At 50.3% G+C, this 26,467-nt stretch overlaps 1 protein-coding gene and 1 pseudogene across 1 annotated transcript in view; one reads left to right on the top strand and one right to left on the bottom strand.

The window, feature by feature from the left end:
* Window positions 1-25,608, bottom strand: part of ITGAM (integrin subunit alpha M) — a 53,969-nt gene extending 28,361 nt beyond the window's left edge. The window contains exons 1-10 of the mRNA XM_066383342.1: window positions 25,529-25,608; window positions 23,861-23,966; window positions 17,864-17,967; window positions 17,502-17,572; window positions 17,239-17,356; window positions 8,213-8,343; window positions 7,643-7,788; window positions 6,217-6,370; window positions 4,657-4,807; window positions 1,307-1,380 (exon numbers count right to left, since the gene is read on the bottom strand). Of these exons, the coding sequence (XP_066239439.1) occupies window positions 1,307-1,380; window positions 4,657-4,807; window positions 6,217-6,370; window positions 7,643-7,788; window positions 8,213-8,343; window positions 17,239-17,356; window positions 17,502-17,572; window positions 17,864-17,967; window positions 23,861-23,966; window positions 25,529-25,556 (1,083 nt within the window). The 5' untranslated portion in view covers window positions 25,557-25,608. The remainder of the gene's footprint in view (window positions 1-1,306; window positions 1,381-4,656; window positions 4,808-6,216; window positions 6,371-7,642; window positions 7,789-8,212; window positions 8,344-17,238; window positions 17,357-17,501; window positions 17,573-17,863; window positions 17,968-23,860; window positions 23,967-25,528) is intronic.
* LOC136403381 (small ribosomal subunit protein eS6-like) lies at window positions 18,225-19,876 on the top strand (annotated as a pseudogene).
* Window positions 25,609-26,467: the final 859 nt, after the last annotated feature.

The following is a 26,467-nucleotide window of genomic DNA, read 5'->3' as shown; positions in this document are numbered from 1 at the left end:
CCTTCCCCTCTCCTTCCTCTCTTCTCTCTCTTCCCCTCCCACAGTCAGGGCTCCATTGGAGCAAAGTTGGCCGGGACACTGAGGATGGCTCTGTGGCCTCTGCCTCAGGCACTAGAATGGCTCTGGTCGCAACAGAGCGACACCCCAGATGGGCAGAGCATCGCCCCCTGGTGGGCGTGCCAGGTGGATCCCGGTCGGGTGCGTGCGGGAGTCTGTCTGACTGCCTCCCCGTTTCCAACTTCAGAAAAATACAAAAAATAAAAATAAAAACCACAATGAGATATCACCTCACACCTGTCAGAATGGCTGTCATCAAAAAGTTACAAGCGTTGGCGAGGATGTGGAGAAAAGGAAGCCCTGTGCACTGCTGTGGGAATGTAAATTGGTGCAACCACTACGCAAAACAGTATGGAGTTTTCTCCAAAAAATTAAAAAAAAAAAAAAAGAATTACCACATCATCCAGCAATTCTACTTCTAGATATTTCTCTAAAGGAAACAGGAAACACTAACTCCAAAAAAAGATATCCGCGCCCCATGTTCACTGCAGCATTGCTTACAACAACCAAGACATAGAAGCAGCCCAGTGTCTGTCCGTGTGTGAGCGCGTAAAGACGAGGTGGCGTATGAAATGGAATGTCATTCAGCCATGAAAAAAGAAGAAGAAGGAGGAGGAAATCCTGCCTTCGCGACAACACGAGTGGACCTGGGGAGCATGAGGCCATGTGAGATGGGTCAGACAGAGAAAGACAAGTACCACACGACCTCACGAATAGAGAGGGTCTGAAAAGAAGAAGAAGAACTCATAGATACGGAAACAAATTGATGATTGCCAAAGGCCAGGAATGAGAAGTGGGCGAAATGAGTCAAGGTGATCAAAAGGTATCAATAAATTTCTAATTATAAAATAAGTAAATCCTGGGGATGGGAAGTACAGCATGGTGACCATAGTTAATAATAGTGTATTGTTTACTTGAAAGTTGCTAAGAGAATAAATCTTCAAAGTTCTCATCCTAAGGGGGGGAAAAAAAATTGTAGCTATGTGTGGTAATAGATGTTAACTAGATTTGCTGTGGCGGTCACTTCCCCATATAGACATACACTGTGTATGGAATCATTACGGTGTACACCTGAAGTTAATATCATGTCATACAACCACTAGATCTCAATGAAAGAAAAAAAAAAAGGAAACAGGATTGACAAAGAAGCAAGAGAGGACCACTGCTGCCCATCAAAGAAGTGCCTGCCACCAAGCACTACCCATCACAGAGCAGAGCCCCCCCCCCAGCTGAAGGAAGGACCACTCACCGGAGTGATGGAAGCGCTGAAGCCTTCCTGAGACATCTCGTACTCAAAGGAGCTGGTACTTCCTGTCTGAGTACCTGTGAGGAGAGCTTTCTACGTTAAAGAAGGAAGAAGAGCCCAAAACAGGGGCTGGAAATTCACACACGAAGGCGACCAGTCCCGGCTACCCTCCCCTCGGCTGTGGCCCGAGCAGAAAGTGCTCAGGACCCTAGACACCGGGGCACTGGAGCCTCAGGGAGGCGGTGAATAGCTCTTCCAGTCTGCAATCAACAACGACCTCCAATAAAACCACATTGAACGGAAAGAGTAAAAGGGTTGAAGGGGCCGAGACTGAAGAATCTGTAGTGGGGAAAGGATCGAGCTGACCCCCCGTGAAGGGGGTCGTGGAAGCACCTCCCGAAGCGGAAGGACCCCCGGACGCTGGCCAGCCTTGGGAGCCAGAAAGAGAACTTAGATCGTCCAGTTCACGGAAGCGTTTCTTCATCCTTAAAAAGTGGGTAAAGAAAAAGAGGGTACAGAAAGGAAATCTTTATCGGACAGTGCATCTGATGACAGTAAATTAAAGAAAAGAGCGGCTGCTGGTCAACCAAGGGGCTCTGCCCGAGGTCTTGATCCTGGATGAGTAGCTGGGGCCCCAGGCAGCAGTAGAGGGTCAATGTTCTTCAGGAACTGGAGAGACTCAGATGAGGCCAGCTTGGAGCTGGCAAAAAAAAAAAGGCAAATATGAAGTGTCCTCAAATTGTAACCGCTTTTTATGAAGAGAGAGTAACTCGGCATTCCTGTCCAGAAGACGAAGCCCAATAATTGTTTGCATTGCTTTATATCTGTATGATAGATATGAAATCTGGGTCTTGGGTTTTTTATTTGTTAGCATGAAGAAATAACTACATTCCAATGAAAATCAAGTTTGATATGTTTGTTTTGAGGTAACATAGCATTGCTTCCTTTGTTTTCTTGTTTTTGTTTGTTCCTTTTATCAAGTGAGAGGCAGGGAGGCAGAGAGTCTCCCACAGGCGCCTCGCCCAGGATCCAGCCCGCAACTCCCTGTCTGGGGCTGATGCTCTGCCGATCTGGAACCTGTTGCTCTGTTGCTCAGCAACCAAACTATTTTAGTGCCTGAGGCAGAAGCCACAAAGCCAGCTTCATTGCTGGGGGGCGGGCAACTTGCTTATTGGAGCCATAGTTGCAGGAGAGGGAGAGAGAGAGAGAGAGAGAGACAGAGGAGGGGAGGGGGGAGGGTGAAAAAGCAGATGGCTCCTGTGTGCCATGGCCAGGAATCAAACCCGGAACTTCCACATGCCAGGCCACACCTGACCAGAGCCAGCACTGTTGGCTTTGAACAAAAGCTTTCTGTAGTTGCTTCCTTTTTCAGAAAAGAACAATTGATACCATACTATGTTTTTTCCTCTGCATTAGAGGACGTCTTTCCTAAGGGTTGGGGGAAATCTCCATAGCCGTCACTGAGTCAGAATCTGTGTTTAATTCACATGTGCTAAAGATCATTCTGCATTTTTTTCTTTACTTGGCAGTTTTGGTATGTATACATATGTATACATAAAATACATATGAAAGTGGTTTTTGTTTCTTTCCTTTAAAACAAAATTACCAAAACAAAAACAACATTTCAGAACCGTGGATAAGCTCTTCATTTTCAGCAACCTAACAAATACATCACTTCAATTTCAACTGACATTTTTCCTTAAGCTTTAAAACCTTTGAAATTAAGTAGAGAATTTGTAATTAATTGGGCAACTTAAATATAACGTAAGCGGTTTAAATTGAATAACTTAAAAGCAGCCGTATCAGAATCTATATCTATACCTACGATCACAAGTGCAAGTTTATTTGCAAAACCCCTGAAAGAAAAACTTTATCACTACCAACAACTTCCCCACCCGGATAAGAAAAGTAATTAAAACTATTGCGTTTCATTAGGCAAGCAAGACTTATGCACACGTTCCTCCTGGTGGACCGTCCTTTTACTAAGAAGTGTAGATCCCTGAGCTACGTTGACTAAAAAGTCACGATTCATGGAACGTGGAAGACTTTGCCCATGGAAACTTAATCAGGTGGTTAGAAATGTCGGCAAGTTAGGACCTGCTGAGGAAAAAAAGGGTGGGAAAACTTGTACTCTAGACTCTTCACTCTCTTTACCTCAATTCATTTCTTACACGGAGTCGCAGCCTCAGTATTTAGGTTACTGGTTCAGCAGAAGCCAGGAAAAGCAATGACTTTGTTTTTTTTGTTTTTTTTTGTTTTTTGTATTTTTCTGAAGCTGGAAACGGGGAGAGACAGTCAGACAGACTCCCGCATGCGCCCAACCGGGATCCACCCGGCACGCCCACCAGGGGGTGATGCTCTGCCCACCAGGGGGCAATGCTCTGCCCCTCCGGGGTGTTGCTCTGCCACGTGACCAGAACCACTCTAGCGCCTGGGGCAGAGGCCAAGGAGCCATCCCCAGCGCCCGGGCCATCTTTGCTCCAATGGAGCCTTGGCTGCGGGAGGGGAAGAGAGAGACAGAGAGGAAGGAGGGGGAGGGGTGGAGAAGCAGATGGGTGCTTCTCCTATGTGCCCTGGCCGGGAATCGAACCCGGGTCCCTCGCACGCCAGGCCGACGCTCTACCTCTGAGCCAACTGGCCAGGGCCAAAGCAATGACTTTGTAGTAAACAGAATATTATGCAAGTGGATATCGTTTATTTTATTGTAAATACTGGTAACACTGGTCAAGTAAATAGTTTTATATTCCTCAAAAGAAAAGCACAAATTGCTATGGTGGCCAAAGGGGCCCTCAGGTGACAGCTATGTTAGACTGGGAAGCCTATGCCCCTTTTAAAGGGATGGTGGCTCTTTGACTCCAGCCACTTTTTGCCAATTGGGAATGTAGTCAACTCTCAAGGCGGGTAATCTTCCAACTTTTCAAGAGAAATCGTAAATCCAGATTGTTTCTGAACCTTCCCCCAATTTTTAAATTCTACCCTTGGCATGATTTAAATTCTACTCTGGGCTCTATTCGAGGCACTGGGAAAACAGCAGTGAACCAAACAGACAAACGTTGGCAAAATATTAAAATTTTTAGAAAAATACTCTGTGGAGCTTGGCTCCCCTACCCTCCAATTTTTCGGCCTGTGGCCAAGAGTTGCAAAATGACAGATAAAAGCCTAGATCCTTCTACGCCAAAGGGACTGACCCAGTGAAGCCAGGGTTCCTGGGGACTGGAGAAGCAGAGAGAGAGTTGATGCTGAGGGTCAGGGTACCAAGGGGCGGGAGGTTCCAGTTTCTAGAGAGGAAGATCTGTTTTGGGGTAAGGGGCTGACTTTGGGGGGCTCTTCAGAAACACAGAACCTTAGCTCACCCTCAATCGCGAAGATCTTTTCCTGAAGCTGGTTCTGAATGGTCTTCAGAGCTTCGAAGTTATTCACCCGGAACACGTGCTCGCGAGCCGGCTTGGATGCAATGGTGTTGAGCTCTTGTCGGGATGAATCCCGGTTGAAGGCAGATCCCACCTGTTATCAAGGGACAGAGGCCAAATCAGACACTGTTCAGGGGGTAACAATCTTTTTTTCTTCTTCTTCTTCTGAAGTGAGAAGCGGGGAGGCAGGCAGACAGACTCCCACATGCGCCCGACCGGGATCCACCCAGCATGCCCACCAGGGAGTGATGCTCTGCCCATCTGGGGCATTGCTCTGCTGCAACCTGAGCCATTCTAGCGCCTGAGGCAGAGGCCACAGAGCCATCCCCAGCGCCCGGGCCAACTTTGCTCCAATGGAGCCTCGGCTGCGGGAGGGAAAGAGAGAGACAGAGAGGAAGGAGAGGGGGAGGGGTGGAGAAGCAGATGGTCGCTTCTCCTGTGTGCCCTGGCCGGGAATCGAACCCGGGACTTCCACACGCCGGGCTGACTCTCTACCGCTGAGCCAACCAGCCAGAGCCAAGGGTAACAATCTTATCCATCAAAGAAAATTGTGCAGGAAAATATCAGAGACAACATTTGTCACAAGAGGGAATATCCCAGAAGGCCCCGGGACAGGGCTGCCGAGTATAGTAGAGCAGCTTGTACACTGTGCAAGGGATTCTGTCAAGGGAGCGGCCGGTGCCTGGATGCAGCCTTCGGTCCCGTTGCTGTGCCAGGCCTCCGGGCGCGGGGCTGACCCCCCTCCAGGGCAAGGGGAGCCTTTTTCTTTATATGCAGGTGTTTACTACCTGCCAAGTCATGTGCCTTTCCCTGTGTCGCACAAGGTACTGTGGTAGTCTGATGACATTCACGACCCCAGTCTTTAACCAATTCCTGTAATCCGAGCCATTTCCCCAGACTCTGCTGCGCCCTCTCCTTCTGGGCAGAGGACTCAGCCCCGTGTGCAGTCTCAGGGTGCAGCCACACGTCTTGCGTGTTATTAACTGTGGTGCAAAGAGAGGCCTGAGCAAGTGCTTGCAACACAGCCACCGGCCCGTCGGCGCCTCTGCCTTCACCAGGAGGCCGTGCCCAGGCCGAACGGGCCCACTGGAGGACGAGACTCCGAGCAGAGGAGCCATGTTCCCCCTGTTGTTTCCACCAGTTCTGACCGGCAGACAGACAGAGCTGGCAACTCTCAGAAATGGAGAGAGGCCAGCCAGGACCAGCAGGGCTGCCAACCCGCGTGCCACGGATCACAGGTGCAGGAGGAAGCCCAGCTGAGACCAGGAAAATCGCCCACTGACTATTTTAAATCACTGAACTTTTTGGCTAGTTTTGTTACAGCCTTGTTGTGACAATAGTTAACTAACACACACACGCACACACACACACACACACACACACACACGGGCTAGCAGTGACTGCTGCCCCACTTTGATTTTATTGAAGAAAGAGCGTATCTAAGCAGGCACCCCACCCCCCCACCCCCGCAGAAGCGTCAGGCCAGAGAGCCACATTGCCTACCCCAATGACGTAGCGAATGATACCCTCTCTGTCTGCCTCAGGGATGACGTCGCTGTACTCCAAGGGATCTTGATACTTTTCTCCATCCGTGATGACCACTAGGATCTTGAGAGCATTCTTCCGGGCTCCGCTGTTGCCGTTAAACAGTTCTCTTCTGTCCAGGGAAGAGGAGGGAAAAGTCAAATGCAAGATGGAGAACTCTTAATGTGGGGAGGGGACGTCAGCAGTCACGCGTGCAGGTGTGGAGGGCTCTGTCTAGGAGGGGCTCCCCTGAGATGAACACCACCGAGATGTGGCTTCTCCAACACCCAGAAAGGCACTGGGAGGGGGGAAAGAGCGGAAGGGAAGACACCTTCACTGCCTTTAAGTATTCTTGCGTAGTTGACTTTTTATTTTTCCAAAGTGAGAAGCTAGGGGGTGGGGGGAGGCAGAAGGTAGATGCCTGCATGCGCCCAACTGGGATCCACCCGGCATGCCCACCAGGGGGCGATGCTCTGCCCATCTGGGGTGTTGCTCTGCTGTAATCTGAGCCATTCTAGCACCTGAGGTGGAGGCCATGGAGCCGTCCTCAGTGCCCCAGCCAACTTTGCTCCAGTGGAGCCTTGGCTGCAGGAGGGGAAGAGAGATAGAGAGAAAGGAGAGGGGGAGGGGTGGAGAAGCAGATGGGCGCTTCTCCTATGTTCCCTGACCGGGAATCGAACCCAGGACTTCCACATGCTGACCTGACACTGTACCACTGAGCCAACCGGCCAGGACCGCACAGTTGACTTTTTAAACTGAGTAATATATATATGATATATATATATATGTATATGTGTGTATATATATATGTGTATATATATATATATATATATATATATATTTTTTTTTTTTTTTAATAAGCTTAATGGAGCCCTCATCAAACCTCTCCTGGTTTGGTACAACAGCTGTCTAGTTCATCTTCCTGCACTCTTATCCCAACCCCCACCCTTGCCTCTACACACTCACAAGTACACACACACACACACACACACACACACAGGAACCAGAGTGAATGTTCCAAGACAAGATGTGGTTACATCTCTCCACTACTGACAGCCTGCGATGGATCTTGTCTGGCCTTTCAGTTGCTTGTAACAAGCCGGCCTCGCCAATCTTTCCAGCCTCCCTCCCGCCTTCCTCTCGCCTCCCCCTCTTCCTCCCCCCTGTTCACTCACAGCTTGTGTGGTCATGAACAGTCTCTACTCCGCACCTTTACCCGGGGTGTTCCCTCAACCAGAGCGATCCTGTACTCCACCGCCTGGACAACCGCCTCCCCCCCAATTCCCTCAGATCCCAGCTGAAGATAGTCCGTCCTCCTCCACCCCGAGCCGAGCCGCGCCAAGCCGCGCGCGTCCTCCTCCACCCCGAGCCCAGCCGCGCCAAGCCGCGCGCGGGGAGAGCTTACACCACTTTGCGGATCCCGGTGGCGGTGCGCGTCCACCCTTGCAGCTGTATAATTGGCCTCACCAGTTGTTCCGGGTTCGGGTTATTCTTGAAATCTTGGAAGGTGAAGTGAGTCCGGAAGTCACTCGAGTACTGCATCAAAGAGAACTGGGGACAGGCACCTGGCGTCACACGGACAGACGGACAGACGGACGAAGACACCTCCCCCCCCCCTTGCCCCTTAGCCACTCCCAGAAAGCCCAACAGAAACCTTAAAACACTCCAGTCTCTGCCCCAGGAGGAGAGGGGTCGGCCATCAGCCCTCACTCTGTGCCAGAGCTCAGTCAGAGAGGACGTGGGGGTGTCGTCTACCGTGCCAACCCCTGTCCGATAGTCCCAGCTGCCCCGTCTACGGAGAGCAGGAAGAATCCCCAGGCAGCATCCCGACCGAGAAAGAAAGGATCGTGGAAGAAAGCCCCATCGACTGGCAATGTGTCAAAATCTGTCATTGCAGCCGGAGGGGACGGCAGCCCGGTGGCTGGGTCCTTGCCCGCCCTCGGAGGGCTAGTCCCTAACCCCCACGGGCCCTCACCAAGGTTTTGGACTTCGTGAATTGATTCATCACAGTTGAGACGAATCTCTTCATCCGCTGAAAGTCAGTTGGCTCGATGCTGCCGGAGCCATCTATCAGGAAGGCGATGTCGCTGTCCTGCTGGGGGCACTCTGGGGAAGGAGAGAGAGAGCGGGGGCCCATGGGTGCCTGCGCCCCTCAGCCTTCCCTTCTCTTCTGAACAAGGAGGCTGAATGGTCCACAGGATTCAGCCCACCTCCAAGTGCAATCAAAACGTGGACAGAAAAACTGGTATGAAAAAAAAAAAAAAGTGTAATGGTGCCCAAGAGAGTCGGGGGAAAGTGGTGATATTAGAGCTATCTCACGAAAAATAAGGAAAATTTGCCGGGACTACAAAGGGAGCAATAAATGGTGGGGAAAGGACCCGCACAGAGAAAGGTGTGCTGGGTGCACTGCCTTCTACGCTCAGCCCCGGATCCACCCTCTACCCTCCCCCGCGCGCGCGCGCGCACACAGCAGGCAGGCAGCTGGGGAGGTCGGCCCACACAGTCCACTGTGTGGACTTCTGGTCCGTGTCTGCCCTGCTGGGAGCCCCTCCAGCAGACAGGAGGGCGGAGGAAAGGGAGGTCAGAGGGTCCTTGTCTTGGCTCCCTCCCTATGGGGTTGCCCAGACCAGCTGTGTCCCGCCCCTGATTGCCTCTCCTCTGGTGGGGGCCTGCTCCACACGACTCTCTCAGAACCCGCCGGGTTCTGGAAACTGGTCCCTCTCCTTGGCTTATGGGCTTAAGTGCTGGTACCAGCTCTGATGCTCCGGCCCCGGGTTCCTGGACTGTTAAGGTAGTTCCCCCTTAGACTTTACCCTACCTTTTTATACCTAGTCCCTCTGTAAAGAAACCCTCTTCAACTTGTCTTGACGGGAGTGGGCCGTCTGTCCCTGCGGGGACACTGACTGATACGAGCAAGCGGATGGGCCTGAGGGAACGGCGGCAGAATCCGGGAATGGAAACGGGACTAGCAGGGTAAGTCTACATGCCGGTGGTGGAGACGAGACACGAAGCAGAGAACAGCTGGAAAAAGCCTCCATCCCAGAAAGGAGTTTGACTTTATCCCTTAGGCACTGAGGAGCCACTGAAGGTTCTTAGAGAAGGAAGTGAGATGATCTGTTTGTATTTCGGAAAGACTGCCAGGGCACAAGGAAGAGTTTTAGCAGCTTTATTCATGATTGTGAAACATCGGAGGACCGGGGCCAGTTGGCTCAGTGATAGAACATCAGCTTGGTGTGTGGATGTCCTGGGTTCAATTCTCAGTCAGGGCACACAGGAGAAACACTCATCTGCTTCTCCAGCCTTCTCCCTCTCACTTCTCTCTCTCTCTCTCTCTCTCTCTCTCTCTCTCTCTCTTCCCCTCCTGCAGCCATAGCTCAATTGGAGTGAGTTGGCCCCTGGCACTGAGGATAGTTCCATGGCCTCCACCTAAGAAGAGCTCAGTTGCTAAGCAACAGAGCAGCGCCCTCTAGTGGGCTTTGCCGGATGGATACTGGTCCCGGCACATGCGGGAGTCTGTCTTTGCCTCCCCTCCTCTCACTGAATAAAAAAAAGAAAGAAAGATTAAAAAAAAAAAAAAAATCAGAAATAACCCAAACATCCTTCAATGGGTGAAGGGATGAATCAGTGAATGGGACTATGGTAAATCCATGAATGAAAAAGGAAAAAAAAACTACTGACACACGTAACAACATGGATGAATCCCAAATACAAACTCAAATGCTACCATTTATGTAGCATTCTTGCAAAGAAAACTTCAACAGGGATGGAGAACAGGCCAGGGCCGCCAGGGCCCAGGGCCCGGGGCTGAGGGGGAGGAGGCGGCTGGAAAGGCATAGTACAAAGGCTTTCGGGGGGGGGGGGGGGGGGAGGGGGGGGTAGAGCCCTTTAGTATCCTGTTCATGTTGCTGTTTACACAAATCAGCACCTATCTTAAAATTCATAAAACTGGACACTAAATAACAGTCACAGGCATGTAAAGTGCAGCACAGGAAATGCAGTCCACAGGCTCATCTCCCCAGGAGGAGTGCCCGGCAGGGTTCCTTTCTTCCTTTCAATAAAGCCTGTTACTCTGGTCTTTCGGACTCCCATGGATTCCAACATTTGGTGCCGAAACCCGGGACAGGGTACTAACTGCCTGGACGATCCCTCTTTGCCATCCAAACTTACAACCAGGGAAGCAATGGGCAGCGGCAGCTCGTCCCGGGCTTACTCCCTGATTCTGTTTGGACGTGTAATTGTAGGTTGATTGGCCGGCAGTCTAACCCTGTCCTGAACCCCTGCTGGACCAGAAAGGTAAGGAGTTTCTCTCTTCCCCTTCCCCGGTTGGTCTCCAAATTTCTCTCTAAAAATACCCCTTTCTGGTTAGACGGTTTTCTCTGACACGCCTCACATTTTGAGGGGTTTGACTTTCAGTCTCAGTGGACTGCACGGAAGACTAGGCGCCTAGCCAAACCTCTCCACTCTCTCGGACTTCTCGTCCTGGAGCTCCCTGACAGGTGGTGACGACCTCTATCAGGGACGACTCCCCCACACAGAGATTCTCTCCTCTTGGGACAGTGACAAAAGGCGGGGACGCCCCTCTTGCTCACCTGTCTCCACTATGGGCTCTTCAGAGTCTAAGCCTTCCGACCAGACCCCTCTAGGATGTCTCATAAAAAACCTCACCAAACTCGGTCTCTCAGACCTCAAACCGAAGAAATTAATCTTCTGTAACACGGCCTCAGTACAGACTAGAGTCTAGTCACTAGACAATGACTCCCATTGGCCTGAAAAAGGGATATTCAATTACAATATCCTAAGAGATCTTGACAATTTCTGCCACCGGATGGGGAGGGCATTAGAAATTCCTTACATGCAGGCTTTTCTTCTCCCTTCTCTCCTGTCCTTAATTTCTGTGCCTTCTGTTTTACACGCAGGCCGTTTTTGGCCAAAGAAACCTCACCTCATTCACCTGCAATACCACACTCTCTCTTTCTCCTCTCCTGCTGGCCAGGGGCCCCTCCCCTCTCCACAGTGTTCTTAAACCCCTCCTCCCTCCTTACAGATGGACAGCTCTGTGCCTTTTTCTTCTTTGACCCATTCCCCCACCCCACCGGCTTTGGCTGTCTTTTTTTCTTCTTCAACACATCCTTCCCCCTCCTCAGAGACTGACTGTGCCTTCTCCCCTCTCCTCTCCCCTCTCCTCAGAGCTCTAAATCCTTTTGACTCCTCTGACCACGTGGCGCCACACCAATACTTTAATCTCCTCCTCCTCCTCCTCCTCCTCCTCCTCCTCCTCCTGCAGATTCTGACCCTCCTTCTTTCCATCCAGCTGCTCACATTGTCCATCCATCTGCTTTCTCTCTTCCTCCCCTCTATGCTGGCAACTCCCTGCCATCTCGAAAAACTTTAAAAAAAAAACAGAATTGTATATTAAGCTATGTGAGAAGTAATCGTCTTGTCTCTTTGTCAGAAAATATCTCTAGTATAATTTGAATTGGAACAAGTAAAGCGCACTCATTTAAATTTCTTAATTAATAATATGTGAAGTCTTTGTTTAATGTGTAACTGTATCTGTTTCTAAGGCCTTAAACCAATAATTACCCACCTCTTAAACCAGGCTTACTCATCCCCACCCTTCCTGTTTGAAAACCTTGAGGGGCTTATCGCCTCGTACAAGCCTTACACTTAATCAATGAGACAGTAATTCCCCTCCATCCAGTAGTCCCTAATCTCTATAAATTACTGTCACACATTCCCTCAAACACCACTCACTTCAGGGTTCTAGACCTCAAGAATGCCTTCTTTACCATTCCTCTACACCCTGACTCTTACTTTCTGTTTGCCTTTACCCGGACACTAATGCAGCCCAGCCATTTACGTGAACTATTTTACCCCAGGGGATCAGAAACAGCCCACACCTGTTTAGGCAGGCACTAGCTCAGGATTTAGCAGCATGCAATCTCAAAACTAGTACTCTCTTACAATATGTAGATGACCTACTCCTCTGGAGCCCCTCCCTGCCTGCCTCAAGGAGACTCACCACCACCCTTCTTAACTTCCTCGCTATGAAGTGATATCATGTCTTCTCTGCTAAGGCTCAACTTCACTCTCAGTCCGTAGTCTATCTGGACATCACCTTAACCCTCACCACCTGAGGTCTCACCCTAGATTGAACTCAGAACCTCCACAGTCTCCAACCACCTACCACCACAGATCAAATCTTTTCTTTCCTCAGTCTAATAGGCTTCTTTAAACACTGAATTCCCAATTTTGCTCTTAGTCAAGCCCCTCAGTGAGATCTTCTGAGCATGGCTTTTAAGGTCTATAATGACCAAGGATGTAACAGAAAAGGCAAATAAAGGCCCAAAAGAAGTCAGGAAATACCAGAATTTGGCTCCAGCACCCTAAAGGGCTTCATAGAATTCCATCAGGGCCCTACTTCAAGAGTGGAAAAAAGGTCATTGAACTGAAGCCTGCCAGGCTTCCCGGCCCCATCAAGGGACACACCTCTGCTGTGGAAAGAGGGACACGAGAAGGTAAGCTGCCCCCTTGCTCCATGGAGGGAGGGTTCAGTCTCTTCTAGCCCTGCTCCAGCTACCTGTGACCGGACCTTGCCCAGCATGCTGGGAATTGCCACTGAAGGCCCAAGGACATCGTTCAGGAGCGTAAGGTATTTCTTCCAAGTAGCAGATAAGTTAATCTCATTTCTTGTAAACACAAGGGCCATCTACTATGCCTCACTTGAATATTTAAGTTTTATTTATCCCTCAAAGATCTCTACTATGGGTATTGACAGTCTGATTTTGCTGCTTTTTTAAATGTATAGCATCTCCTTTATTCCTCTTGTCTCAATGCCCCATGCCTATTATAGGCTGGGACCTGCTGCTAATTCCAGCTAGAAGCAGTGGTCAATAGGACTTAAACTCTAGCTGCAAAGTGTAGAAATATAACTACCCTTTCCCTAAGTACTTGCAGAATTTATAGGTTACTCAGCAAACTGTTCAAAGACTAAGAGGCACTTCCAGCATTACATCACCCAAGGACTGACTTTCACATGGACAGGACCACACACCGTGATCCTGACAACTCCCACTGCTGCTAAAGTAGGAAATGCAGTCCCCAGTATTCTGATAGCCATGGATGGTGTCAGGTGGGAAGAGGTTCATCAGAGCGATCCCTTCCTCAGGAATATAAAAGCTTAATCACTGTGTGGTACACCCGAAACTAATATAGCATTGTGTGTCAGCTGTAATTATAAAAATAAATCTACTTTTTTAAAAAGAAGAAAAAAGGTCAATTTTATTGTATGACATTTAAAAAAAATAAAATAACCCAGAAAAGTATTGCTTTTTAAAAAAAATAATAATAAAGAAGTAGATTCTAAGATTTACATGGAAAATGTACAAAGATCAACCAGGAAAAATAAGTTTTTTTATCTTAAAATAATCAAGGTACAGTACAGCAGGTAGAGCAGGCCACCTTGGGGCACACAGAGAAGAGCACAGACTTGTCCACGTTTGTCATGCGTGGAGCATCTCCACGGGACACAGAACCGGCCGGCGGCGCGTGCCTGCCTCCTGGGAAGGGCAGAGGCTCCGGGACCCGAGAGGCAGAGGTTTGTACAGTTTATCCTTGGTGCTTACTGAATTTTGGACCGAGTGCATCTTAAAAGAACGAAAATGTGTTTTAAAAGGAGAATCTTGAACTCTTGAGAGTGAGGACTAAAGAGAGAGCTGTGGGGTGGGAACTGTGGCCGCAGAATTGGACGTAACCAGGCAAGAGCGACGCATGGGAAAGAAGGGAAGCTGTAACCTGGTGCCCTCGGAAAGGCGGGCGGGCGGGCACAGAGGAAGACGGCCTGGATGCCTGGCTGGAGCCTCTGCAGGGGAGAGGCAAGAAGAAAGGAAGGGGAGGAGAGGGGAGGGGAAGGGAGGGGAGGGGAGGGGAGTTGAGAAGAGGGGAGGGGAAGGGAGGGGAGAGGAGGAGAGAGGAGGGGAGGGGAGGGGAGGGGAGGAGAGAGGAGGGGAGGGGAGGGGAGGGGAGGGGAGAGGAGGGGAGGGGAGGGGAGGGGGGGGGGAGGGGAGGGAAAAAGAGGGGAGGGGAGAGGAGGAGAGAGGAGGGGAGGGGAGGGGAGAGGAAGGGAGGGGAGGGGAGGGGAGGGGAGATCTTTCTGAGGCAGAGGTGTTTGGAGAAGGAAAGGTCAATGAGCATGAAGACAGAAAAACTATTTGTCATTCAGAGTCACAGATGCTGTCTGGAAGAGCGAGGCTTATACAATGGGTGGGTAGAAGCCAGGTGTCAGATGGTGAAGCATCACAACATGGAGGAAGTGGAGTCAGGGGTGAAGGGAAGGAGAGACGCAGCAGGTGGGGAGCAGACCAGGAAGAGGGACGGTTATTTTTATCGGTGTCACTTTCAGTGGCTGCTTGTTTGGAGATGTGAGTAGCAGGCGCCTGTCTGCATTTGAAGGAGCAGGAGGAATTGGAGCCCCTGAGGAGAGGAAGAGGAAGTGCCTGCAGACAGGAGCCCCAGTGCTGAGGATGTAAGAGAAGGTTTGAAGCCCAGAGGAGAGACTAGACCTGGGCATGGAGAAGGGGAGTGGGGCGAGCCCACGCCTGCAGCCAGGTTGTGTCCGTGAAGGAGGGAAAGTTATCTGGAGAGAGAGAAGTGCAAAGAAGTGTAGCTTAAGGTTAAAAACAGCCTGACGAGGCAGTGGCACAGTGGATAAAGCGTCGGACTGGGATGCCGAGGACCCAGGTTCGAGACCCCAAGGTCGCCAGCTTGAGCGCGGGCTCATCTGGTTTGAGAAAAAAAAAAAAAAAAAGCTCACCAGCTTGGACCCAAGGTCTCTGGCTTGAGCAAGGGGTTACTCAGTCTGCTGAAGGCCCACGCTCAAGGCACATATGAGAAAGCAATCAATGAACAACTAAGGTGTTGTTCATCAACTGATGATTGATGCTTCTCATCTCTCCGTTCCTGTCTGTCTGTCCCTGTCTATCCCTCTCTCTGACTCTCTGTCTCTGTAAAAAAAAAAAAAAAGGTTAAAAACAACAACAACTGTGAAAGGAAGACATATCTGCCCTTGGTTCCAGAACCAACTTGGAAACCAGCAAAAGGGTGGTAGAAACTAGCTTGGAGAGAAGGTCCAAGGCGTGGGGGGCAGGGTGGGAAGAGGGACAAAGATAAGGTGACGGAAAACGGTGTGACTCTTTGTGACGGGTATACGACATAATCAACAGTTCAAATGCTATAGAAACGTTTACCTGAAACCTCTGTACTCTTATAGACCAATGCCACCCTATTAAATTTAATTTCCTAAATAAAATTTGAAAAAATAATAAAAGATTTTATTTCTTTTTTTTTTTGTATTTCTCTGAAGCTGGAAACGGGGAGAGACAGTCAGACAGACTCCCGCATGCGCCCGACCGGGATCCACCCGGCACGCCCACCAGGGGGCGATGCTCTGCCCCTCGGGGGGGGGGGGGTCGCCCTGCTGCGACCAGAGCCACTCTAGCGCCTGGGGCAGAGGCCAAGGAGCCATCCCCAGCGCCCGGGCCATCTTTGCTCCAATGGAGCCTCGGCTGCGGGAGGGGAAGAGAGAGACAGAGAGGAAGGAGGGGGGGGTGGAGAAGCAAATGGGCGCTTCTCCTATGTGCCCTGGCCGGGAACCGAACCCAGGTCCCCGCACGCCAGGCCGACGCTCTTCCGCTGAGCCAACCGGCCAGGGCCAATAATAAAATATTTTAAAATAAGAAAAAGAAAAAAGAAGAGGTCCTTCGCTCCGTCACTCTCCTTCAATCAACAAATGCTGGGGAACCAGGGTGTGGTCGGCAACCACCAAAATAACACCTTTGCATAGCCCGTTCCTCTTGAGGGGTCGCTGGACGCTCTGACTCACTTCAAAGGAACAGCGAGGTCATGAGCTGTTACTTCTGAGATGAAATTATTCCAAGACTGTGACTTCTGTGGTGGGTGCCTGCTCTCTCGCTCTGCGTCCAGTCACCCCGAGGGAAGGCAGCTGCCAGGCCGGGAGCCGCTCTTTGGGGAGGCCCATGAGACAAACAGCTAGGCCGGGGGAAGCCTCTCCCAACGGCCGGGGAGGACCGAGGCTGTCAGTCCACAACCCTGGAAGTGAGCTTGGAGGTGGACTGCCCCCAGTCAAGCCTTCCGATGAGACCCCAGCTCTAGTCTGACAATTGAACTTCTATCTCATGAGAGACCCTGAGGCAGAGGCGCCCAGCGAAGGCGTGCCCAGATTCCTGATTCATAGAAACTGCAAGATCTTGCTGTTTTTAGCTGCTAAGCTCAGGGGTAATTTGTTATGCAGCCATAGATAACAGGAGCCTAGAGCAGTGAACTAGCTACACAGCAAGCACCCCTGCTATCCTGGGGCCTACCTTCCAGAAGAAAGGACAGAAAAGAAACGTGTGGATATGCAGGTATCAGGAGGGTAAAGTCAGGGCAGTGTGGTCCGGAAAAATGGGGAGAATGGTTAGAAGGGCCCTTCAGGGAAGGCATCTTTGAAGAGGTGACATTTGAACTGAGATGACAATAATAGGTTATCAGCGGAGTCTTGGGGAAGAGCATGCCAAGCTGAAGGAATAGTAAGTGCAAAGGCCCTGAGGCAGAGACAGTTTTGTGTAGTTCTCAGAGAAGAAAGATCGCCAGAGTGATTAGAGCACAGCAACTGAGGTAGAAGGGAGGGGACAGCAGTTGGAGAGGTAGACAGGGACCTTACTACCATCTGAAGCTCAAAGGCTGTGATCAGGAGACTAAGGCACTTACTCTAAGTACAAGGGCCGGGACATCATCTCACAGAGATGAGTGCTTATATCATGACTTTTCTTAAAGTGTAAGACCCTGGCACCTCCCCCGCCCCGCCCCCATCTCTCTCTCTTCTCCACGGAACCTTCTGCACTTGAACCTCTAAGTCACCGCCCAGACCGTGAGCAGTCCAGTCCTGCCTTTGCCCTCCGGTCTCCTGCTGCCCACCGGTACTCTGTGCCCAGCACGACCTACCTCGGAGGCTCGTTGGGAACCTCTGGAGCGGCTGCCGCAGGTTGGCTCCGAACTGGAAGCAGAAGCCGTTCACGTAGGTGTTCTCCTTGCAAATCTGGTGTGCGGTGGGGCCACAAGCCTGGGGGACAGGGTGTAGGTCAGAGGCGTCGTCCCCGCTTCCTGTCCCTTTGCTCCCGCGTCTCTGTCCCTCCACAAGACCCCAGCCCTAACCCCGGGTCCCCACGCCTCTCCTCAGGACACTCCTGGGACCTGGGGCGGCTCACCAGCAGCCGAGGGGGGTTGGTAGCAAATGTCAGAGACAGACCCAGGGACATGTTCACAGCCTCGGGGGGCACTGCGGAGACAGACACGGCGTGGTTATATTCAGGGGGACAGGAGCCTGAGTGAGAGCTGGGCAGGGGTCACCTCGACCTGAGGGACACGGAGGTCTGACAGGTCAAGGGGGCACCCAGGTCATGGGGAAAGAGGGTGTCTGGGGTCGAGCCCACCTACAGCACAGAGGCTGGGGGCCTGGACCCCTGCGGCCCTCACCACAGACTGCCCGGAACAGAGGGAAGGCTTGGTGAGTCCCAGCCTGTGCCCGAGTGGAGCCCTAGCCCCGGGCTCGGGAGGGGCGGCCACTCACCCTGCAGGGGGACGGGCTCGCAGCTGGCCCTGCTGTAGTCACACCGGTAGAGGCCTCCTGTCTGGTTGGGAGTCTTGATCTCATTGGGAGCTCCAACCACCACCCTGGGGGAAGCAGTGGGAACAGGTCACCCCAGGAATAAGAGAGAACTGACCAGTGGAGAGAGAAGGAGACGGTAGAGGAAGCACTGCCACCCAAAAGAAAGGGGACAAGGGGACAGGGGGACAGCCAGCCCTCACCCAGGTTCCCCGATTCCTAGAAAAAGAAGAAGACTCGACAGAGAAGAAAATGGGAAACTTTTAAATCCCAGAGTGAGAAGAACCTCTCTAAGAATGACACAAAGCGAAGGTGTCGTTGAAAAATGGTTCAATGCGCTCTTTTTTTGTGGCTACTCGGAGAAGGTCGCTGCTTCAGGGTGAAGCTGGACGTCCCTTTCCCGGCCGCCGGCCGCAGGAAACTCATCGAGGTGGGTGAGGCATGCAAACTTTGTTCCTTTTTTTTTTTCTTTCTTTTTAAAAACTTTTTTTGAGAGCGGACATTTGTTAAAGCCGGAGAGAGTGAAACAAGGAAGAGTTCAGGACAGAAGAAGCCAGAGGAGAGCCCGGGAGGGCTGCCTGGCTCCCCGGGCAAGTCCGAGAAGAGGGCGCCGTGGGGACAGGTTCCGGGAGTTAACCGGGGAGGAGCTGTCGCTGCCGGCTGCGTCCCTGGGAACCGTCCGAGTTTAGGAGTCGCAGGCCTGCGGGGGAAGGAGAGGGGGAAGGCACAGGCCTGCTCCTGGGCTGGAGAGCACGTCCACACTCGGTCTCTTCGATGAGGAGCGCACGGCCCCAGACGTTGCCGCTGACACTCTGGGCGAGGAATGGAAGGGTTCTGTGGTCGGAATCAGGGGGTGGGAACGACACACAAGGTGGCTTGACCCACGGCCTTCTCTGCCGGCTACCAGGGAAGGGGCATGCCCGTTACGGACCCGGGAGGACTGGAGAGAGAAAGCGGGACTCTGTCTGGGGTTGCCCTGTGGATGCCAGTCCGCATGTTCTCACCTCGGTCACTGTAAAGAAAAGGGCGGGAGAAAGATACTCCTGGTCTCGTTGATACTACTGCGCCTTCTTGCCTGGGGCCCAAAAGAGCTAGCTGAGGCTGCCAACTTTTCAGTCTCTCAAAAGAAGAGGACATGCACCGCCTGACCTCTGGTGGCCCGGTGGATAGAGCATTGACCTGGAAAGCTGAGGTCGCTGGTTCAAAACCCTGGACTTGCCCGGTTAAGGCACATTCGAAGGAGCAACGACTATGAGTTGAAGTTTCCCACTCCTATCTCCCTTTCTCTCTCTCCTCTCTTTAAAATCAATAAATTAAAAAATATTTTTTTTAAACGAAGATGATATCCACCAGTAGTTGTGAGAAAGCCCCTAAAGAAAGAAGGTAAGAACCCTAGGACCAGCCCTGGCCAGGTGGCTCAGTAGATAGAGCACTAGGAATACAGAAGTCCTGGGTTAGATCCCAGGACAAAGCACACATGAGAAGCAACCATCTGCTTCTCTCCCCCTCCCTCTGCTTCCTCTCTCTTCCCTTCTTGCAACCAGTGGCTCAACTGGTTCAAGTGTCTGCCTCAGGCACTAAAAATAGCTCAGTTGATTATAGCATCAGCCCTAGACGAGGTTTGCCAGGTGCATCCCGGTTGGGGTGCGTGCGAAGTCTGTCTCACTATCTCCCCTCCTCTCACTTAAAAAAAAAAAAAAGGAGAAAAGAAAACGAAACCTGGGACCAAAGCACCCAAGAGTCAACGTCTTGTTACTCCGTGTGTCCTGCAACACAAACGTCAGCATATTGCTCTAAAAAGAGAGAGTGAAAAGAAAAATAAGAAAGAGGCCGCAGAATATTTTAGCCAAGATAATGAGGGAAGCTACAGAAAAACAAAAGAAACAGATTGCCAGAAGACATCAGCTGTCTCCTCTGAGCACTTTTACCTCCACGTCAGAGCAAGGGGTCACTGGTTCCACTGGAGCCCCCCTATGAGAAGCAATCAATGAACCACTAACATATCATAACTACAAGTTGATGCTTCTCATCTCTCTCCCTTCTTGTCTCTCTCTCTTTCTAAAAAAAAAAAAAAAAAAAAGCCCTGGCCGGTTGGCTCAGCGGTAGAGCGTCGGCCTAGCGTGCGGAGGACCCGGGTTCGATTCCCGGCCAGGACACACAGGAGAAGCGCCCATTTGCTTCTCCACCCCTCCGCCGCGCTTTCCTCTCTGTCTCTCTCTTCCCCTCCCGCAGCCAAGGCTCCACTGGAGCAAAAGATGGCCCGGGCGCTGGGGATGGCTCTGTGGCCTCTGCCCCAGGCGCTAGAGTGGCTCTGGTCGCAACATGGCGACGCCCAGGATGGGCAGAGCATCGCCCCCTGGTGGGCAGAGCGTCGCCCCCTGGTGGGCGTGCCGGGTGGATCCCGGTCGGGCGCATGCGGGAGTCTGTCTGACTGTCTCTCCCTGTTTCCAGCTTCAGAAAAATGAAAAAAAAAAAAAAAAAAAAAAGTAAGCTCTTTATGCACTTATATGGTGAAATTACCATACTCTATTAAGAAAAAAATGCAAAGGACAATATACAGCAGAGGCCAGCAAACTTTATCTGGAAAAACTTGATTGAGAAAGGTAATACTATTTCCATAAATAATAATAATAATAATAACAATATTATTATTATTAGCAGTGAGAGAGAAAGAGACAGACAGACAGGGACAGACAGACAGGAAGGGAGAGAGATGAGAAGCATCAATTCTTCATTACGGCTCCTTAGTTTTGCATTGATTGCTTTCTCATATGTGCCTTTTCCGGTGGGCTACAGCAGAGCAAGTGATGCCTTGCTCAAGCCAGAGACCTTTGGGCTCAAGCCAGCGACCATAAGGTCATGTCTGTGATCCCACACTCAAGCCGGCGACCTCATGGTCAAGCTGGATGATGAGCCCATGCTCAAGCTGGCAACCTCAGAGTCTCGAACCTGGGTCCTCAGCATCCCAGGCCAATGCTCTATCCACTGCGCCACCACCTGGTCAGGATCCATAAATATTATTTGTTAAAATAAATATTTTAGGCAGGCCCTGGCCAGTTGGCTCAGCGGTAGAGTGTCGGCCTGGCGTGCGGGGGACCTGGGTTCGATTCCCGGCCAGGGCACATAGGAGAAGCGCCCATTTGCTTCTCCACCCTGCCCCCCTCCTTCCTCTCTGTCTCTCTCTTCCCCTCCCACAGCCAAGGCTTCATTGGAGCAAAGATGGCCCGGGCGCTGGGGATGGCTCCTTGGCCTCTGCCCCAGGCGCTAGAGTGGCTCTGGTCACGACAGAGTGACACCCCGGAGGGGCAGAGCATCGCCCCCTGGTGGGCAGAGCGTTGCCCCCTGGTGGGCGTGCCGGGTGGATCCCGGTCGGGCGCATGCGGGAGTCTGTCTGACTGTCTCTCCCCGTTTCCAGCTTCAGAAAAATACAAAAAAAAAAAAAGAAAAAACTACCCAGAGACAGAAAGTAGAAGAAAAAAAAGAAAGAAAACATTAAGCAAAATGGAAATATCACTTTTAATGAAACTGTCAACATTGACTGACAGATGGGGCACCGATCTTTAGCTAGGACACTCTCTGGAACCAACAAAGAGATCTTGGGGACTGCCTAGTCTGTGGGCTACAATGTCGATGGCCGCCACCCTCATGGTGTCGTAGATGACCACGGTTCAATGGAATGCCCAGCTAGTTAAGAACTACAAATTTCTTTTTCTTTTTTTTTTTCCTTTTCTACATATGAGTAGGGGAGATAGTGAGGCAGACTCCTGCATGTGCCCTGACACGGATCCACCCAGCAACACCATCCAACTAACCAGCTATTTTTAGCACCTGAGGCTGACACGCTTGTACTGACCAAACTATCCTCAGTGCCCAGGGCCACACCTGAACCAACGGAGTCACTGGCTGAGAGAGGGGAAGAGGGAGTGAAGGAGGAGAGGGAGGGGGAGAAAAGCAGATGTACACCTCTCCTGTGTGCCCTGACAGGGAACCAAACACAGGACGTCCATACTCTGGGCCACCAGCCAGGGCCAAAAAAGTTTTTCAACTAAAGATCATTTAGCAACAACAACAACAACAAAAACATGGTACCGACATAAAAACAGACATGTAGATCAATGAAACAGAATAGAGACCCAGAAATATAACCCATGTGTATGTTGTCAATTAATATTTGACAGAGACAGGAACATACAATAGGATAGACAGTCTATTCAGGAAATGGTGTTGGGAAAATTGGACAGATACATGCAGAAAATGAAACTAGAGCACCTTCTTACACGATATACAAGAATAAACTCAAAATAGATTAAAAACTTAAATGTTAGACTCAAAACCATAACATTCCTAGGAGAAAATTTGGGCAGTAAAATCTTTAGCAATGCTTTTTCTGATATATCTTCTTTGGGAAGGAAGACAACAGAAAAAATAAACAAATGGGACAACATCAAATTTAAAAAGTATTTGCACAACAAATAAAACCATCAACAAAATGAAAAGACAACCCACTGAATGGGAGAACATACTCACTAATTATACATTTGATAAGGGGTTAATATGCTAAATTTATAAAGAACTCAATACAACTCAACAACAAAAAAGAACAAATAATCCAATTTAAAAAATGGGCAAAGGACCTGAATAGACACTTCTCCAAAGAGGACATAGAGATGGCCAACAGACATATAAAAAGATGTTCAACATCACTAATTATCAGAGAAATGCAATTTAAAACCACAGTGAGATATAACCTCACACCGTTAGAATGGCGCTCATCAATAAATCAACAAACAAGTGTTGGTGAGGATGTGGAGGAAGGGGAACCCTTGGGCACTGTTGGTGGGAATACAGACTGGTGCAGCACTGTGGAAATCAATATGGAGTTATCTCAAAAATTAAAAATGAAACTGCCAGTAGACCCAGTGATCACACTTCTAGGAATCTATCTGAAGAAACCCAAAATACTGATTCGAAGGAGTATATGCACCGCTATGTTCATTGCAGTGTTATTTACTTACAACAACCGAGATATGGAAGCAGCCCAAGTGCTCGTTAATAGACCAGTGGATAAAAAATTGTGGTACAGATATACAATGTAATATTACTTGGCTGTAAAAAGGAATGAAATCTTACCATTTGCAACAGCACGAACAGACCCAGAGGGTATTATGCCTAGTGAAATAGTTCAGTCAGACAAAGACAAATACCATATGATTTCACTTATATGTGAAATCTAAAGAACAAAATAAATGAACAAACAAAATTGAAACAGACTGAGATACGGAGAACAGACTAATGCTTGACAGAGGGGGGAGGTGTTGGGGGGCGGGGTAAAAAAGGTGATGAGATTAAGAAGTACAGATTGCGGCCCTGGCTGGTTGGCTCAGTGGTGGAGCGTTGGCCTGGCGTGCAGAAGTCCCGGGTTCGATTCCCGGCCAGGGCACACAGGAGAGGCGCCCATCTGCTTCTCCACCCCTCCCCCTCTCCTTCCTCTTCCCCTCCCGCAGCCAAGGCTCCATTGGAGCAAAAGTTTCCCTGGGCACTGGGGATGGCTTTATGGCCTCTGCCTCAGGCGCTAGAAGGACTCTGATTGCGGTAGAGCGAAGCCCCAAGATGGGCAGAGCATCGCCCCCTGGTGGGCATGCCGGGTGGATCCCAGTTGGGCACATGTGGGAGTCTGTCTGACTGCCTCCCCATTTCCAACTTCAGAAAAACAAAAAAAACAAACAAAAAAAACAAAAAAAACAAGGCACAAATAAGAAGCAACTACTATGAGTCGACGCTTCCTGCTCCCCCCATTGCTCTCTATCTCTAAAATCAATAGATAAAATCTAACAAACAAATAAATAAATAAAAACAAAATTGATACAAAGGAAAACAAGAAAACTGTGATTTTTTTTCCCCCAGGTACCTAGTCTTAGAGAGAACGCATGGGAGACAGGGAGCCCCGCCCGTGGCTCTTACCAGGACCCCTCCATCTGGACCACGCTCTGTCCGAAGCTGCTTGCGTTCTCCTGAAAGATCACTGTGCTTTGGGTGTCCAGGTTGAACCCCTGACACAAGGCCAGGACTGGAGGGAAGACAAGCAGTGAGAGTCAGGAGGAGATACGGACATAGTTAAGACAGCGGTGCATCCCCTACACCCTTCCCCTTCCGGCCAGGATTCACCCCAACCCAGCACGGAGACGTCTGCCTCCCAGATCCAGCTCTCATAGCCCAGGGCAGAGGTCAGCACACTTCTTCTCTAAAGGGCCAGAAAGCAAATATTTTAGGCTTTGTGGGCCGATAGGCAAATAGAGTATATTCCATAGGTATTTATAGAACAAGAGAGTGAATGCATTTCCACAAATTTTTCATTAAGGACATTCAAACGATAATAATTGAGTACACTATTTTTTGGTTATATTAATTTGCTAATGACATAAATGAATTTAGGGGGAGGAGATAACATTTCACTTCATTGGGATTCAAAATTAGTGTTCCTGGTTGTGAATCCATGACAATTTCAACTGCGACCGACCGAAGCTCACAAGATATACAAAGGTCCGTGGTGAAACCCTCATCTTGCGCCCACAGGCCATAGTTTGCTAACCTCTGACCTAAGACAACTGGGGCGGGGCGCTTCCAGCCCCTCTTTGAGCCCCGCCCTATGTTCCTCCCTTGCTGATTTGCCCAATGACCAAGTTTCTAAAGCCTCTCAGTAGGGCAATTTCCTTCCTATGCAACTCTCAAGCATTTGTTTCCCTTCTTTCACTCATTTGCCACAAAACACAGGCATGAAAAGAAACAAACTGAAATCATTTGATCCATCTGTCATTCAACCAACGTTTACACCTGGGTCCTTGGGAGATAGAACTGCGGGCAAAATGGGGGTGGTGAGATGGAATCCAAGAAGAAACACTCTGAGAAGAGAATCCAGCATCTGCTGTGCACCCTTTACCATGTCATTTCACCTGTCTAGGTCTTGGTTTCCTCATCTGTGAAGTAGAGGGCACAGCCAAACCCCCCTGCATCGTCTATGAATTTGTCCTTTTTTTTTTTATTGCTTCTTTTCAAAGTGGGAAGAGGGGAGATAGAGAGACAGACTCCCACATGCATCCTAACTGGGATCTACCTGGCAACCCCCATCTGAGGCCATTCTCACAATGAAGCTATTTTTAGCACCTGAGGCAGAAGCTCCACAAAGCCATCCTCAGCACCAGGGGTTGATACACTCAAACCAATAGAGCCATGGCTGTGGGAGGAGAAGAGAGAGAGAGAGAGAGAGAGAGAGAGAGAGAGAGAGAGAGAGAGGAGGGGGAAAGAGGGAGAGGAAAAGCAGATGGTAGCATCTCCTCTGTGCCCTGACCTGGATTTGAACCCGGGCCAGCCACAAGACAGGCCAACACTCTACCCCTGAGCCAACCAGCCAGGGCCTTTATCTATGAATTTAGTCATTCACCCAAGCAAGCTTCTCTGGTCATCCCATCTTGGTGTAGCTCTACTATCTGTTTTTTCATGAATCTATTATCTTTCCCCAAACTCCCTTTGTCTCTGCACAATCTATCTCCTCGATATTCCGCACCCCTTCTCTCTACTCACAGATGCCAAAGTTCCCCTCCTCCTCACCCTCCCACCAGGTCTCTGACGCACCTGTTAACAGAAGAACGCTGCGTTTCATGGCTGGAGGGAGCAGGAACTCTGTGACTGCACACACACCAAAGCCAGGCAGGGCAAAAAAAAAAAAAAAAAGAAGTTGTAGGAAGCAGAAATGTGTTTGAGACTCAAAGGAAGAGGGTGGTGGCTCAATGACCACACAGCCCTGCTTGACCTTCCTCCTGGGGCTGCGCAAGCCTGCGCTGCCTCCCGACCCAGCCTCCCAGCCCAAACATAAGGTGTTATCTGCCCACTTGCTGTTAGGGTTGGCCAAAGCATTACTAGAAGCAAGCTCAATAGCTTAGGGCCAGCCTCCTGGAACATGTGTTCTAAACATTAATACAGAAGTCAGTCGCCCTCTGTGTCTCCTTGAAAGCACAGGAACTAGGAAGTAACCACACATGCCTCAAGATTTCAGGCTGATTCTTTTTTTTTTTTTTTTTTTTTTTTTTTTTTTTTTTGTATTTTTCTGAAGCTGGAAACGGGGAGGCAGTCAGACAGACTCCCAACCGGGATCCACCTGGCACGCCCACCAGGGGGCGATGCTCTGCCCATCTGGGGCGTTGCTCTGTCGCGACCAGAGCCACTCTAGCGCCTGGGGCAGAGGCCAAGGAGCCATCTTCAGCACCCGGACCATCTTTTGCTCCAATGGAGCCTCAGCTGCGGGAGGGGAAGAGAGAGACAGAGAGGAAGGGGGGGGGTGGAGAAGCAGATGGGCGCCTCTCCTGTGTGCCCTGGCCGGGAATCGAACCCGGGACTTCCGCACGCCAGGCCGACGCTCTACCACCGAGCCAACCGGCCAGGGCCTCAGGCTGATTCTTAACACCGAGGCAGCCTATCATAATTTTTTAAAAAACAAACAAACAAACAAAAAAGCAAAACAAAATAAACAACAGCAAACCCCAGGGAAAGGGAAGACTCTGACTTCCAGAATTA

Source organism: Saccopteryx leptura, chromosome 4, assembly GCF_036850995.1.
Source record: "Saccopteryx leptura isolate mSacLep1 chromosome 4, mSacLep1_pri_phased_curated, whole genome shotgun sequence".
NCBI lineage: Eukaryota > Metazoa > Chordata > Mammalia > Chiroptera > Emballonuridae > Saccopteryx > Saccopteryx leptura.
Note: the sequence above shows the minus strand (reverse complement) of the source record. Positions and strands in the feature narration are given on the sequence as shown.